General features: G+C 40.7%; 1 protein-coding gene across 1 annotated transcript in view; it reads left to right on the top strand.

The window, feature by feature from the left end:
* ttc3 (tetratricopeptide repeat domain 3) overlaps positions 1 to 14,138 on the top strand; it is a 101,778-nt gene extending 87,640 nt beyond the window's left edge. The window contains exons 38-45 of the mRNA XM_061963036.1: positions 321 to 424; positions 485 to 563; positions 658 to 753; positions 8,776 to 8,912; positions 8,982 to 9,096; positions 9,164 to 9,280; positions 9,346 to 9,438; positions 13,920 to 14,138. Coding sequence (XP_061819020.1) covers positions 321 to 424; positions 485 to 563; positions 658 to 753; positions 8,776 to 8,912; positions 8,982 to 9,096; positions 9,164 to 9,280; positions 9,346 to 9,438; positions 13,920 to 14,027 — 849 coding nt within the window. The 3' untranslated portion in view covers positions 14,028 to 14,138. The remainder of the gene's footprint in view (positions 1 to 320; positions 425 to 484; positions 564 to 657; positions 754 to 8,775; positions 8,913 to 8,981; positions 9,097 to 9,163; positions 9,281 to 9,345; positions 9,439 to 13,919) is intronic.
* Positions 14,139 to 15,519: the final 1,381 nt, after the last annotated feature.

Below are 15,519 nucleotides of genomic sequence, written 5' to 3'. Positions count from 1 at the left end.
CACACCACCACAAATAGATGCCTGTCCTGTGGGAAACACTGGACTACCAGTGTTTACTGGGCAGCAAGTGACGTGGAGGGCAGCGCCTCTGCAACAATGCTGCGCCCTGCTTTTTGCCTTCAGGCACGACACAAAATGAATGAATGAATGAGTGAATGAAGCGTTGGTACACAGACACATGGTTTGCACACAGAGGCATATTTGGCTCCATCTAAATATGTGTAAATTGACGCAAATAGAGGGGTTCGTCAATTAGGATTCCACTGTATATGATTTGAGTTGAGGCCCTGTGGACATGATGATGATTTTTGCCCCGCCAGTTGTGCATCTTGGAGAGCAATCGGGATCAGCGTCTGCACAGCCTCCACCGTCAGCTGGCGGAAGCCAAGGCGCTGCTGGGCAAGCTGGATGAAAATGTGCAGCGGTAAGATGCACAAGTCACATCTGTAAAATCAGGAAACTTCATGGATTTTCCCTCTGGCAGGTTTCCATCGCTGGAAACGAACAGACAAACCTGGAGAACCAACGTGCAAGACCTGGAAAAGAAAATCGCTACAGTTGAGGTTCGCGCATTCTGAGTGAAAGCTGTTAAGTGTTAGCCGATTATGTCTTGCGTGCGAATTAGCAAGCAGCGAGTGACCCTTTTTGTGTCCACAGACGCAGTACAAGGAGCAAACGGAGCAAGTCAAAAGTGGCAAAAGGGCCAAAGACGTGCTTTCGAACAGTGGTCAGCCTGAACCTCAGGTCTCCATGGTAAGATGCAGCGTGAGGACCACGTCACGAGCGTCAGTTGTTGTGACACGCTCTGCTTGTTTACTTGGGTTATTGGTCCGCTGCATATTAGACATGCTATTCATAGTTGAAATTTGTGTATCACACACGCGATTTCAACACACGACAACTATCCTCTTAAGGAGCGCTGCTCTTAGGCACAACAGCAGTGACTGGAATGAATGAACATTACGAAAGAGCGATTATAGTCAGACAGCAGAGGAGTTATGAGGAAAATGTTGAATGATATCAGATCAGTAGCTATCACACTAATAATAAGCTCATGTCCACACTATGGCTGGGCGATATGGCCTTTTTTTAATATCTCGATATTTTTAGGACATGTCACGATACACGATATATATCGCAATATTTTGCCTTAGTCTTGAATGAACACTTGATGCATATAATCACAGCAGTATGATGATTCTATGCGTCTACATTAGGGATGGCCCGATCCAGGTTTTTGCACTTCCAATCCGATACCGATATTGTTTTTGCACTTCCGATCCGATACCGATACTGACCGATACTGGCCTATCCGAGCATGTACCGGTATTAAAGTTTAAAGTTATTTAGCCTACTTAGTTGTCAGAATCATGTTGAAAAGGGTTTTAGTACTCTTGATAACAACTAGCCAGCTGAATTAGGGGAGTTTGAATAATACACAATGGTTGGTAACAAGAAACTGACCTGTTTATTCAAGGATAAACACAAAATAGACAAAATTATACATGACAAACAGAAATGGCATCATTGAACTAGGGCTGGGCGATATGGCCTTTTTTTAATATTGCGATATTTTAAGGCCATATTGCGATACACGATATATATCTCGATATTTTGCCTTAGCCTTGAATGAACACTTGATGCATATAATCACAGCAGTATGATGATTCTATGTGTTTTGATTGATTGATTGAGACTTTTATTAGTACCGGTAGGTTGCACAGTGAAGTACATATTCCGTACAATTGACCACTAAATGGTAACACCCCAATAAGTTTTTCAACTTGTTTAAGTCGGGGTCCACTTAAATTGATTCATGATACAGATATATACTATCAGATATATACTATCATAATACAGTCATCACACAAAATAATCACATTGAATTATTTATATTATTTATAATCCAGGGTGTGGAGGGGGGCGCCTGATGTAAGTGTCAAAAAGACAGCCAAAAGAGTTTGATATGAGAATAAATCTAAAGTTAAAATATAGGGTAGAAATGCACCCATTTGCAGGAAATGTACCGGTAGTCTTGATTTTCAAAATGTTCTTTCAATGCTTGCATGTCTACATTAAAACATTCTTCTTCATACTGCATTAATATATGCTACTTTTAAACTTTCATGCAGAGAAGGAAACCACAACTAAAAAAATCACTATTTTTTTCATACGGTGTTGATCTGGAAATGTTTGCCTCGGCATTTTGATGGTGTGGACGTGTGGCACCGAATGGAGATAAGCGTCTCGACAGACGTTACAATATTTGAACAATGATGACGAAAACTGTTTTCTCTGTCGTGTTCGTGTGTCGAAAATTGTTATGCGCTTATTTTTTTATTTGATTTTGTGCGTGGCATAGATTTGCCGTGCGCAGAGGACGTTTGAGCAGGCGCGCACCTTAGCGGCTGCGCTAGCATCACAGCTAACGTTAGCCGTGCTGCTACCTCTCTGCTGGGAGAGGACGTATACGTATGTGACGTGTGTAAGAAGTTGCGCTTGCTGTCTGTGAGAAGGAGACAGAAGGAGTGGGAAGAGCATGTAGTGCAATGCCAGCTGCTAAAAGCAACTGCGTGAGAATCCATAGACCTGTGGATGTGTTGAAGGTGTGCTGGAAAATACGGAACGGAAATAGGGAGCAGCAGAAAAATGGAATGTATTATTTAAATCTGTGCGTTAGAAAACACGGACCGGAGTTTTTTTTAAACTGGATCTGGATCGGCATTTTCCCATGCCTTGCCGATACGCATTTTTTGGCAAATATCGGCGGCCAATCCGATCCAAATATCGGATCGGGACATCCCTAGTCTACATTAAAACATTCTTGTTCATACTGCATTAATATATGCTCATTTTAAACTTTCATGCAGAGAGGGAAATCACAACTAAGTCAATTGACCAAAACGGTATTTATTAAACAGTTATTAAGCAGTGACACAAACATTCATGTCATTTCAAAACAGAAAGTGCAAGATTGTCAGACATTTTAAAACAAGCTATTAGTGCACTTTTGTGCATGATGTCACTAAGATGACAAATCAAAACAACACTAAATTAAAGTGCACTTTTTGTACAGAACGCCACTACAATAGTTTAAAACCAATAAAGTGCACTTTTGTGCATGATGTCACACAAGATATTTCAATAACTGTCAAATAAAAATGAGCTGCATAATAGGAAAGCGAATAGTGTACGTCCTTCGCTGTGTGGTAGGTTCCGGCGGACGTTATCTCCTTATGTCGTGCACTATTTTTTTCATATGGCCTTGACGTGGAAATGGTTGCCTCGGCATTTAGTGGGTGTGGCACCGAACGGAGATGTTGACATGCGGAGTAAGCACTCTTCATTCTCTAGCAGGTGACTTTTCAAATGATACTACATATTAGCAGTAATGCTACTTTTTTTAGCAACGCTTTTGCCCCACACTTGACAAATTACGGTTGTCTGTTCGACATTTTCCCACTTGAAGCCAAACCACCGCCTGACGATGGACCCCCTGCTGTTTTTCTTGGGAATTAATTATTCCTTCATTTGTTACCAGTGTCGCACCTTCTTTCTCTCGTATTGCCACTCGCACCACAGCTAACGTTACCCATGCCGCTACCTCTCTGCTGCGCGAGAGCGTACACGTATGTGACGTATGTAAGAAGGTGCGCTTGTTTAAGTCTCTGTGAGAAGGAGAGACTAGAAAGAGTGAGAAGAGCCTGTAGTGTAATGCCCGCAGCTAAAAGCAACTGCGTGAGAACGTATCCTCGAATATCACGATATAGTCATTTTCTATATCGCACAGAGACAAACCCGCGATATATCGAGTATATCGATATATATCGCCTAGTCCACACACACATTTGTGTGAAGCTATCATTGCAAAAATTACAGCCTGGGCTATTTGGCTGAAAACTGTATCATGATATAAGGGGTTCATATCAGTCTATCGGTATTTGATATTTATTATGACCTATCAAAAATAAGGACCAGGGGAAAAATATATTGCATGTAAACATTTTTATTTAAAATGTAACCTTCCTCTGATTATAATCCCCTCAGCTATCAAGGCAGAACGGAAATGTCAAGACAAGCATGGAAAATAATCAATGTAATCAAAATTCTAAAGTCACATTGAACACTTAACAATAACCTCTTAAAATTAAGGGGCAAAAACAAGGAATCTGTAAGAAATGTTTAACAAAATAGTGCAAAGTATGTAAACTTTGAGAAATCTGAACTATTTTCTGCAGGTTTAGTGCCAAGAAGTTACAGTTGTGCTCTAAAGGGTGAGCGCAACTAAGGTGGTGTGGTATTAGTGGTTAGAGTGTCCGCCCTGAGATCGGTAGGTTGTGAGTTCAAACCCCGGCCGAGTCATACCAAAGACTATGAAAATGGGACCCATTGCCTCCCTGCTTGGCACTCAGTATCAAGGGTTGGAATTGGGGGTTAAATCACCAAAAATGATTCCCGGGCGCGGCCACCGCTGCTGCCCACTGCTCCCCTCACCTCCCAGGGGGGAAACAAGGGGATGGGTCAAATGCAGAGGACACATTTCACCACACCTAGTGTGTGTGTGACTATCTTTGGTACTTTAACTTAACTTGGTGAGGACGAGCGCCTTGCATCATTTACAGACCACATTGATCCGACTACAGTCCGTTTTAAACCGTTTTATACTGTCGAGGTGAATTTTCCTGTTTTATCAACAATTTCAACTTAATTTTACTTTCTCTTCTCACTCCATGTAAAGACTCAACCGCAAGACAAAAAGATAGCGATCCCAAACTTGATAGTTTATACTGTTACCTGATTGGCTGTTAGCGTGTCACGCCCACTGATCAGTGATCACTTCCTGCGTTGCTCGTTTACCAGAGAGCCAGTGCCTTTGTTCTTGCAACCAACCTTGCTTTGCAACTTCCGCTTTCTTCCGACGAATAACAAAAAAATGTATTCTTTATAAATTAAACGTCTTTCTGGCACAAATGAATAGGGATGTCCCGATCCAGGTTTTTGCACTTCCGATCCGATACCGATATTGTTTTTGCATTTCCGATCCGATACCGATACTGACCGATACCGATACTGGCCTATCCGAGCATGTATTAAAGTTTAAAGTTATTTAGCCTACTTAGTTGTCAGAATCATGTTGAAAAGGGTTTTAGTTCTCTTGATAACAACTAACCAGCTGAATTAGGGGAGTTTGAATAATACACAATGGTTGGTAACAAGAAACTGACCTGTTTATTCAAGGATAAACACAAAATAGACAAAATTATAGATGACAAACAGAAATGGCATCATTGAACTAGGGCTGGGCGATATGGCCTTTTTTTAATATTGCGATATTTTAAGGCCAAATTGCGATACACAATATATATCTCGATATTTTGCCTTAGCCTTGAATGAACACTTGATGCATATAATCACAGCAGTATGATGATTCTATGTGTTTTGATTGATTGATTGAGACTTTTATTAGTAGGTTGCACAGTGAAGTACATATTCCGTACAATTGACCACTAAATGGTAACACCCGAATAAGTTTTTCAACTTGTTTAAGTCGGGGTCCACTTAAATTGATTCATGATACAGATATATACTATCAGATATATACTATCATCATAATACAGTCATCACACAAGATAATCACATTGAATTATTTACATTATTTATAATCCAGGGTGTGGAGGGGGGCGCCGGATGTAAGTGTCAAAAAGACAGCCAAAAGAGTTTGATATGAGAATAAATCTAAAGTTAAAATATAGGGTAGAAATGCACCCATTTTGTAGTCTTGATTTTCAAAATTTTCTTTCAAGGCTTGCATGTCTACATTAAAACATTCTTCTTCATACTACATTAATATATGCTACTTTTAAACTTTTATGCAGAGAAGGAAATCACAACTAAAAAAAAACACTAATTTTTTCATACGGTGTTGATGTGGAAATTTTTGGGCGTGTGGCACCGAATGGAGATAAGCGTCTCGACAGACGTCACAATATTTGAACAATGATGACGAAAACTGTTTTCTCTGTCGTGTCAGTGTGTCGAAAATTGTTATGCGCTTATTTTTTTATTTGATTTTGTGCGTGGCATAGATTTGCTATGCGCAGAGGACGCTTAAACAGTGCGCAATTGCACAGGCGAGCACCTTAGAGGGAGCGTTGCTCGCACGGCTGCGCTAGCATCACAGCTAACGTTAGCCATGCTGCTACCTCTCTGCTCGGGGAGGACGTATACGTATGTGACGTATGACGTGACAGTATGTGACGTGTGTAAGAAGGTGCACTTGCTGTCTGTGAGAGGGAGACACAGGAAAGAGTGAGAAGCGCCTGTCGTGTACTTCCAGCAGCTAAAAGCAACTGCGTGAGAATTCACAGACCTGTGGATGTGTTGAAGGTGTGCTGGAAAATGCGGAACGGAAATTAGGGAGCAGCAGAAAAGTGGAATGTATTATTTAAATCGGTGCGTTGGAAAACACGGAGCGGAGTTTTTTTAAAATCTGGATCGGCATTTTCCCATGCCTTGCCGATGCGCAATTTTTGGGAAATATCGGCAGCCGATCCGATCCAAATATCGGATCGGGACATCCCTACAAATGAACGCAGTGGTATTTTTAAAATATAAAAACAAGTTTAATATTTAAAATGACAAAGGTCACAGACAGATATTTACAATAAGGCAAGGGGGGGCATGGCCAGAAACCGGAGGGTTGCAGGTTCGCTCCCCGCCTCTTGACATCCAAATCGCTGCCGTTGTGTCCTTGGGCAGGACACTTCACCTTTGCCCCCAGTGCCGCTCACACTGGTGAATGAATGATGAATGATTGGTGGTGGTCGGAGGGGCCGTAGGCGCAAACTGGCAGCCACGCTTCCGTCAGTCTACTCCAGCGCAGCTGTGGCTATGAAAGTAGCTTACCACCACCAGGTGTGAATGAATGATGGGTTCTCACTTCTCTGTGAAGCGCTTTGAGTGTCTAGAAAAGCGCTATATAAATCTAATCCATTATTATTATTATTTGCCCCACTCTGGTTTTAAAAATGTCCAGTGAGGTGGAACTCAAACCCTGCATAGAAACACATTCTCTGGCTATCATGCACATTTTGTCCAATCACAGGCCTCGAAAAGCAACCCAGCTGACTCAGTATGTTGATCAATTTAGTGATATTAAGTGTACAGAAAAGAGGCACTCCATGCTTGCTCAAAAGCTCGATGGGCCTTTCGGTCTATTCGCTCGACACTTGCATGAAAAAATTCAATACAATTCAAAAGAGCTGACAACTACTGACCTGGGAGCTGTAAGCTTGGATGGGTTTGGTGCGGAAGAACGGGGTCTTAACTAGGGATGTCCGATAATATGGGACTGCCGATATTTTCGGCCGATAAATGCTTTAAAATGTAATATCGGAAATTATCGGTATCTGTTTCAAAATGATCGGTATCGGTTTCGAAAAGTAAAATGTATGACTTTTTAAAACACCGCTGTGTACACGGACGTAGGGAGAAGTCAAAACCAAAGACACTTCCTTTGCGTGCCGGCCCAGTCACATAATATCTATGGCTTTTCACACACACAAGTGAACGCAAGGCATACTTGGTCAACAGCCATACAGGTCAAACTGAGGGTGGCCGTATAAACAACTTTAACACTGTTACAAATATGCGCCATACTGTGAACCCACACCAAACAAGAATGACAAACACATTTCGGGAGAACATCCGTACCGTAACACAACATAAACACAACAGAACAAATACCCAGAACCCCTTGCAGCACTAACACTTCCGGTTTGCTACAATATACACCCCCCACCTCAACCCGCCCACCTCAACCTCCTCATGCTCTCTCAGGGAGAGCATGTCCCAAATTCCAAGCTGCTGTTTTGAGGCATGTTAAAAAAAAAAATATAATGCACCTTGTGACTTCAATAATAAATATGGCAGTGCCATGTTGGCATTTTTTTCCATAACTTGAGTTGATTTATTTTGGAAAACCTTGTTACATTGTTTAATGCATCCAGCGGGGCATCACAACAAAATTAGGCATAATAATGTGTTAATTCCACAACTGTATATATCGGTATCGGTTGATATCGGAATCGGTAATTAAGAGTTGGACATTATCGGACATCTCTAGTCTTTTTTTTTTCTTTTTTTTAATTAAATCAACATAGAAAAAAACACACGATACACTTTCCACTAGTGCATCCCCAAAAAAAACTAAAAACCTCCCTCCCCCATTCACACTCACTCACACACACCCACTCACACAAAAGGGGTTGTTTCTTTCTGCCATCAATACTCTGGTTCCCACAACATGGACAACACTTCTGCAAGGGACACACAGTCCCTGAAGCACACTTGTTTGTGCCGCTGGTCCACTAACATTTTAATTACTTTTTTTTCTTTTTTTTTCTCCCCTATGTAATTATTTTTATATTGTTTACTTTCCTTTTTATCCAAGAAAATATTTATTTATCTTATCTATATAAAAAAATAAAAAATAAAAAAAGGAAAGAAAGGACCTTATCTTCACCAGACCTGGTTGTAAATGAAATTAGTTTCGTTTAAAGGTTGTTGTTTTTTTTTTAAAACAGGTCCAGTCCAGATAATGTCCAAGTCGGGTCCAGCAACACACACCTTCATTCATGTACACTGAGAAAAAAAAAAACTGACATCTCTAGTCTTAACAGTATCTGTACACTGCACTCCATTTTTAAACAACACTTGATGTCGTGCGGTGTCCAACATGGCCGATTGTTTAAAGAGTTCATGTGAACGTTGCAGCTTTCTACCGACATGGCTGCCCTGAGCACGGCCTCCGCCGAGACTCGCAACCCGACCAAACCCGCGACGCCTGCGAGCAACACAGTGTTTGACAAGGCCATGGAGCGCCTGGCCACCGTTTTCCCCAACTACACCAGGTGATTCAAGCTGATTTGAAAAATCGTTCAAAGTTGTCAATGATCTATAAGTTTTTGTCGTTTTTTAAGGTCGGACTTCATGAGGTTTTTTAAGGACCTGCGTTCATCCAATGGTGGCAGTCTTAACGGCATGGGCTGGCAGGAGGTGGTCAGCGGTGTGGGCCAGTTGATCCTCAAACACCAGGTTCCCCTTAGTCTTAATATTCATCTGAGACCTTCAATTGGAAATCTGACTGTGTGTGTCTTTTCAGGAGGTGCTCAAATCCGGTGCTGCATCTAAGACAACAGAGCTAGAAGGTGCTCAGGGGGACTCCAACACCTCAGTCTGGAAGCGGTTTCAGCCCCAAAACCCACAGGACACCACTGTGGTGAGTCCCAAACGAGGGTGGCTCACAACACCGCATGTCTTATATTTGTGCGTTTCTGATTGCAGTTGAACTTGGAGGACCCTTGTGTCATCTGTCAGGAAGACATCCACCCAGCGGACCACTGTGTTCTGGAGTGCAGACACGGCTTTCATAAGAAGGTGAGTGGAAGTCCATCCTCTTTCTTGCTTTGACTGGCGCTCCTGGCACCATTGGTAAAAACACGTACCATTTATAGACTTGTTTAAAATATTTATAATCGGTCGCCTTATGAAAAACTAGGGGTGTTCAGATACAATACGGATATTGCAGCCTTGAGTATTGGCCGATATTGATTCAATAAGATATCAGCGCAAATCATACATACCGTACTTTTGTTCTTTTTTAGTCAGGATCTAGCATACTTGCCAACCCTCCCGGAGACTCCCGAAATTCAGCGCCTCTCCCGAAAACCTCCCAAGACAAATTTTCTCCCGAAATTTAACCCACAATATAAACAGCATACCTGCCCAATCACGTTATAACTGTAGAATGATGGAGGGCGAGTTCTTGGTTTCTTATGTGGGTTTATTGTTAGGCAGTTTCATTAACGTCCTCCCAGCGCGGCAACAACACACAACAGCAGTCACGTTTTTGTATAATGTAAAGCAGTTCGTCTGCCGTAAACAGCAATGTTGTGACACTCTTAAACAGGACAATACTGCCATCTAGTGCATTTGATGAAAGCACTTTTGTGCGTGCCACACAGCAGTGCATCATCAGAGAGGGTGTTCAGCATGGTTCGAAAAATAGTGACAGAGAATAGAACAAGGATGGACAATTCAACCCTTAACTCAACAATGAGTAGATGAGTGTTATGTGTGTGTATATGTGTAAATAAATGAACACTGAAATTCAAGTATTTATTTTTTATATATATATATATATATATATATATATATATATATATATATGAAATACTTGACTTGGTGAATTCTAGCTGTAAATATACTCCTCCCCTTTTAGCCACGCCCCAACCACGCCCCCGTCCCACCACGCCCACCCCCCTCCCCCCACCTCCCGAAATCGGAGGTCTCAAGGTTGGCAAGTATGGGATCTAGGCAGATTTCAACAAGTCCAATTTTAGACTTTTTAAGACCACAAAGAATTCCATTTAAGCCCCATGTCAAGTGCATACTAGCAACATGAAGGAACATTGTTTCCCTTCAATTCCCCTACAGGAAGAGAAAGAAATACAAAACAATGGGGGCTACCTTTAGACATTTTGTACAAACCCTGTTTCCATATGAGTTGGGAAATTGTGTTAGATTTAAATATGAACAGAATACAATGATTTGCAAATCCTTTTCAACCCATATTCAGTTGAATATGCTACAAAGACAACATATTTGATGTTCAAACTGATAAACATTTTTTTTTTGCAAATAATCATTAACTTTAGAATTTGATGCCAGCAACACGTGACAAAGAAGTTGGGAAAGGTGGCAATAAATACTGATAAAGTTGAGGAATGCTCATCAAACACTTATTTGGAACATCCCACAGGTGTGCAGGCTAATTGGGAACAAGTGAGTGCCATGATTGGGTATAAAAACAGCTTCCCAAAAAAGGCTCAGTCTTTCACAAGAAAGGATGGGGCGAGGTACACCCCTTTGTCCACAACTGCGTGAGCAAATAGTCAAACAGTTTAAGAACAACGTTTCTCAAAGTGCAATTGCAAGAAATTTAGGGATTTCACCATCTACGGTCCATAATATCATCAAAAGGTTCAGAGAATCTGGAGAAATCACTCCACGTAAGCGGCACTGTATCAAAAACCGACATCAATCTCTAAAGGATATCACCACATGGGCTCAGGAACACTTCAGAAAACCACTGTCACTAAATACAGTTTGTCGCTACATCTGTAAGTGCAAGTTAAAGCTCTACTATGCAAAGCGAAAACCATTTATCAACAACATCCAGAAACGTCTCCGGCTTCTCTGGGCCCGAGATCGTCTAAGATGGACTGATGCAAAGTGTAAAAGTGTTCTTTGGTCTGACGAGTCCACATTTCAAATTGTTGTTGGAAATATTCGACATCGTGTCATCCAGATAAAGGGGAAGCGAACCATCCAGACTGTTATCGACGCAAAGTTCAAAAGTCAGCATCTGTGATGGTATGGGGGTGTATTAGTGCCCAAGACATGGGTAACTTACACATCTGTGAAGGCACCATTAATGCTGAAAGGTACATACAGGTTGCTTATTTCAGCAAGACAATGCCAAGCCACATTCAGCACGTGTTACACCAGCGTGGCTTCGTAAAAAAAATAGTGCGGGTACTTTCCTGGCCCGCCTGCAGTCCAGACCTGTCTCCCATCAAAAATGTGTGGCGCATTATGAAGCGTAAAATACGACAGCGGAGACCCCAGACTGTTGAACGACTGAAGCTCTACATAAAACAAGAATGGGAAAGAATTCCACTTTCAAAGCTTCAACAATTAGTTTCCTCAGTTCCCAATCGTTTATTGAGTGTTGTTAAAAGAAAAGGTGATGTAACACAGTGGTGAACATGCCCTTTCCCAACTACTTTGGCACGTGTTGCAGCCATGAAATTCTAAGTTAATTATTATTTGCAAAACAAATAAAGTTTATGAGTTTGAACATCAAATATCTTGTCTTTGTAGTGCATTTAATTGAATATGGGTTGAAAAGGATTTCCAAATCATTGTATTCCATTTATATTTACATCCAACACAATTTCCCAACTCATATGGAAATGGGGTTTGTACATAATGCATACCTGCCAACTACTCCGGTTTTCCCGTAATTCGTACGGTTTTCATCAACCTATTCCGGGTTACGGTTAGTGATAAAAAATACGGTTTTTCATTAATTAAAAAAAAAAAAAAGGGTGAAAACTACGCGAATTGCACCTTGTGCAGACAAGATTTTTCGATCGGACACGGAGGAATTAGCGATGTAAAAGACCACGTTGGGACAAAAAAACACAAGTCTACTGCCGTTGCTAGCGATACAAGTGGAAAACTTTCAACGTTTTTCGTCGCCCAAACAGATTCTTTGGATGTGATAAATGCCGAAGTTTTATTTACGGAGGCAATAATTGAGCATGGATTTCCAATCGCACTGGCTGATCACATGGGACAGTTAAATGTTTGTAATGCAACCTTTAAAAATCATTACGCGGTGATCGCGGTCCCAAAAATAAACTTTTCTTGCATGATAATGTCCAGAAAAATTTGCTTTATAATACTATAGAGTCCTTTTAACGAATGAGTTTGATGGTTTATCACAAACCTTAAATGAAAGAAGTCCTTTGTTCTCCTGCAGCATGCATGCGCTTTGGCCTTGCTTCGTGTTTGGTGCGCAATCCTGTCGGCTGTATTTCACAGCACGACATACTGTTGAAAGTGTTTATACTATTTATGCTTTCAAGTCCAAGTTGAAGAAATCTTGTTAAATGTTGACAACATAACTACCAAAATACAGAAGTATGTCCTTAATATTTTTGCAGTGCTATTTCTGTTGAAAAGTTCAAATGATTACATTAGAGATGTGATGTGCCACTTTTCAAGTGTCTGATGGCTTAAATTAATTTTCATTAATTTTTCATATTTTGAATTCTTTTGAAAGGCTTACAAAAAAACTACATTTGAATTGTAATTCCAGGCTATTGACAGGACTATTAATTTTAATGAAGTTAGCTTACCATGATTACAGTATGATAATTGTGATAGAAATGTGAATTTTAGGCACAGAATATTTTTTACAATTGAACAAGGCAGTAGATTATACAAGCTTGGACAGAAAGTTAATAATGACACCAATTTTTTTTTTAATGGAATTGTTTAGTACTGTTTTACCATTTGTTTACTGTAAAAAGTGTTTATACTTTCAATTAACAAATTGAAATCTTGTGAAAGGTTGACAGGATAACTGGCATTGACTGTCAAAATAATTTCAAACTATTGAAGTTAGTTTACAGAATAAACATGCCAATCAACCCATATGATTTTTGCTGTAATATTTTTGTTTTGAAAAGTCACTGTGACTGATAGAAAAGTGATGGTTTTAGCAACATTTTAACCTGTCTGAATGCTAATAATCATTTTGCGTCGGGGGGCGAAGCCCTGAACCCTCCACCAGGACTTTGTCCTGGACCTACCGGGGCCTGCGGCCCTTGGACCCTGGCTACTAGGTTTTTCTGATTTCAAAAGTTGGCAGGTATGATAATGGATTCAATGCAAGTCTATACTCTGTATTTTCGATGAAATAGTAATATCTAACTGAACTCTCAATAACTAATTTTCTTTTTACAATAAGCCATAGCCCAGTCAAAACACAAATATCCCCTGGGCCTCACTTTGGACACCCAGACGATCCGTGGCGTCGTCTGGAACGTGGCGGACGATCCGTGGCGTCGTCTGAAACGTGCCGCTCGATCCGTGGCGTCGTCTGAAACGTGCCGCTCGATCCGTGGCGTCGTCTGAAACGTGCTGCTCGATCCGTGGCGTCGTCTGAAACGTAGAGGTCGATCCGTGGTGTCGTCTGAAACGTAGAGGTCGATCCGTGGCGTCGTCTGAAACGTGTTATTGCTTTTAAAAAGATGCGTACTGTAAATGACAATCTTTTGTTTTAGTGCATCATGCTGTGGCTGAAGGAGACGAGCAACTGTCCCACCTGCAGGAAGCACACTTTGATGAGCGACTTCCCTCTGCTGGTTGGTAGGAGACGGCAAGCCCCGTGATGTCATTATCTTTTCTTTTTTTTTTCCCCTTGTTGTACTGTTTAACTTTCAAGGCCAACTTTTATGTAATTGAAATACCAATTCATGACTAATAAAAGCCAGGTTAAGGTATAGTTGGCTTGTCTTGTCATTTGTCTCCACAGAAATCCTCCAAAAAGATGGGTTTTTTTATTGGGAATTTTTTTTATATACACACACACTCACACTTGTGTATTAGGGCTTTCAAATTCAACAAGTTGACGCATGCGATTAATCACAAAAAAAATGTTGCAGTCATATCAACGCAGATTAATCATGCAATTTATTTTGGGCGCATGTGCTTCTTGACCTGTTCTGTTAACCTGAAATGTGTGTTAATACGCTCAGGGATCAGGTCAATGCAAAGGTGAGTTGTACTCACTGGTTAATTTTACTTTTAAAATAAAACTGATTGGACTTAAAATTGTTACCAACTCTAAAACAAATTACTTCTGAATTAAAAAAAAATAATCTTGACACCATTAGTGTGTATATGTTTGTATGTATGTATATATCTAGATGTACGTGTGTGTGTGTATTTACACATATAAATGTGTGTATATGTAAATATATATCTATATATACATTTGTGTATATATACATATACAGTGTTGGGACTAACACGTTACAAAGTAACGCATTACTGTGACGCCGTTACTTTCGGCAGTAAATAGTAATCTAACGCGTTATTTTTTATATTCAGTAACTCCGTTACCGTTACTACATGATGCGTTACTACATGTATCGGCTAGAAACTGAGAAGATATGAGTGTGTTTTATTGGAGAGCTGCAGAAGAGGCGACGGAGATCTGGCGACAAGGAAGAGTGTACGTGTGTGTGGGGGGGGGGGGAGCGTGTCTGTATTTACTAACAAAACATGGCGAAGCCTGAAGCCAAGTTTCTTAACATGGAGATATTCTCACTACTTTTCTTTTGTCGACCACAAAGAAAATAACATTTTAGTTAAATGTAAGTTGTGTCTTGGATCAAAGATCCTATCCTAGCAATTCAAATCTGCTGAAACAGCTACAAAAGCAACATGCTTCGACGAAGCTAGTAAAGAGAGACACACTTCACCTCCTGAGCAACAGCGGCTGGATTTTAACGAGGCACTGCTAGCCAGGACAACATTGATAGAGCCATTGCAGCACTGAAGGTACACACACTCTGTCAATTCTCTTAAATACTCTTTCATTCTAGACTTCTGGAGTGTTTTGATTATCACATCACTCTTAAATATAGACTATAAAGTTCACAAACATAAAGAGGGATGCTTGTGGGCCAGGCCAATCTTTCCTTATCTCTGAACTAAAACTGGGGAAATGTGTAGAGTGTTCTGGGCTTCAGACATGATTTTATTTCAGAATTCCTTGAGAGAAAAAAACGCCTGGTTAGTCTTTGTGTATGTAGTGTGCCTTCCTTGGTTTACAGCTATGTTGTTGTTATGCTGTTTGTTACTTGTGTATGTTATGTT

The sequence above is a fragment of the Nerophis lumbriciformis genome, linkage group LG09, assembly GCF_033978685.3.
Source record: "Nerophis lumbriciformis linkage group LG09, RoL_Nlum_v2.1, whole genome shotgun sequence".
NCBI lineage: Eukaryota > Metazoa > Chordata > Actinopteri > Syngnathiformes > Syngnathidae > Nerophis > Nerophis lumbriciformis.
This window is presented reverse-complemented; position numbering and strand designations above follow the sequence as displayed.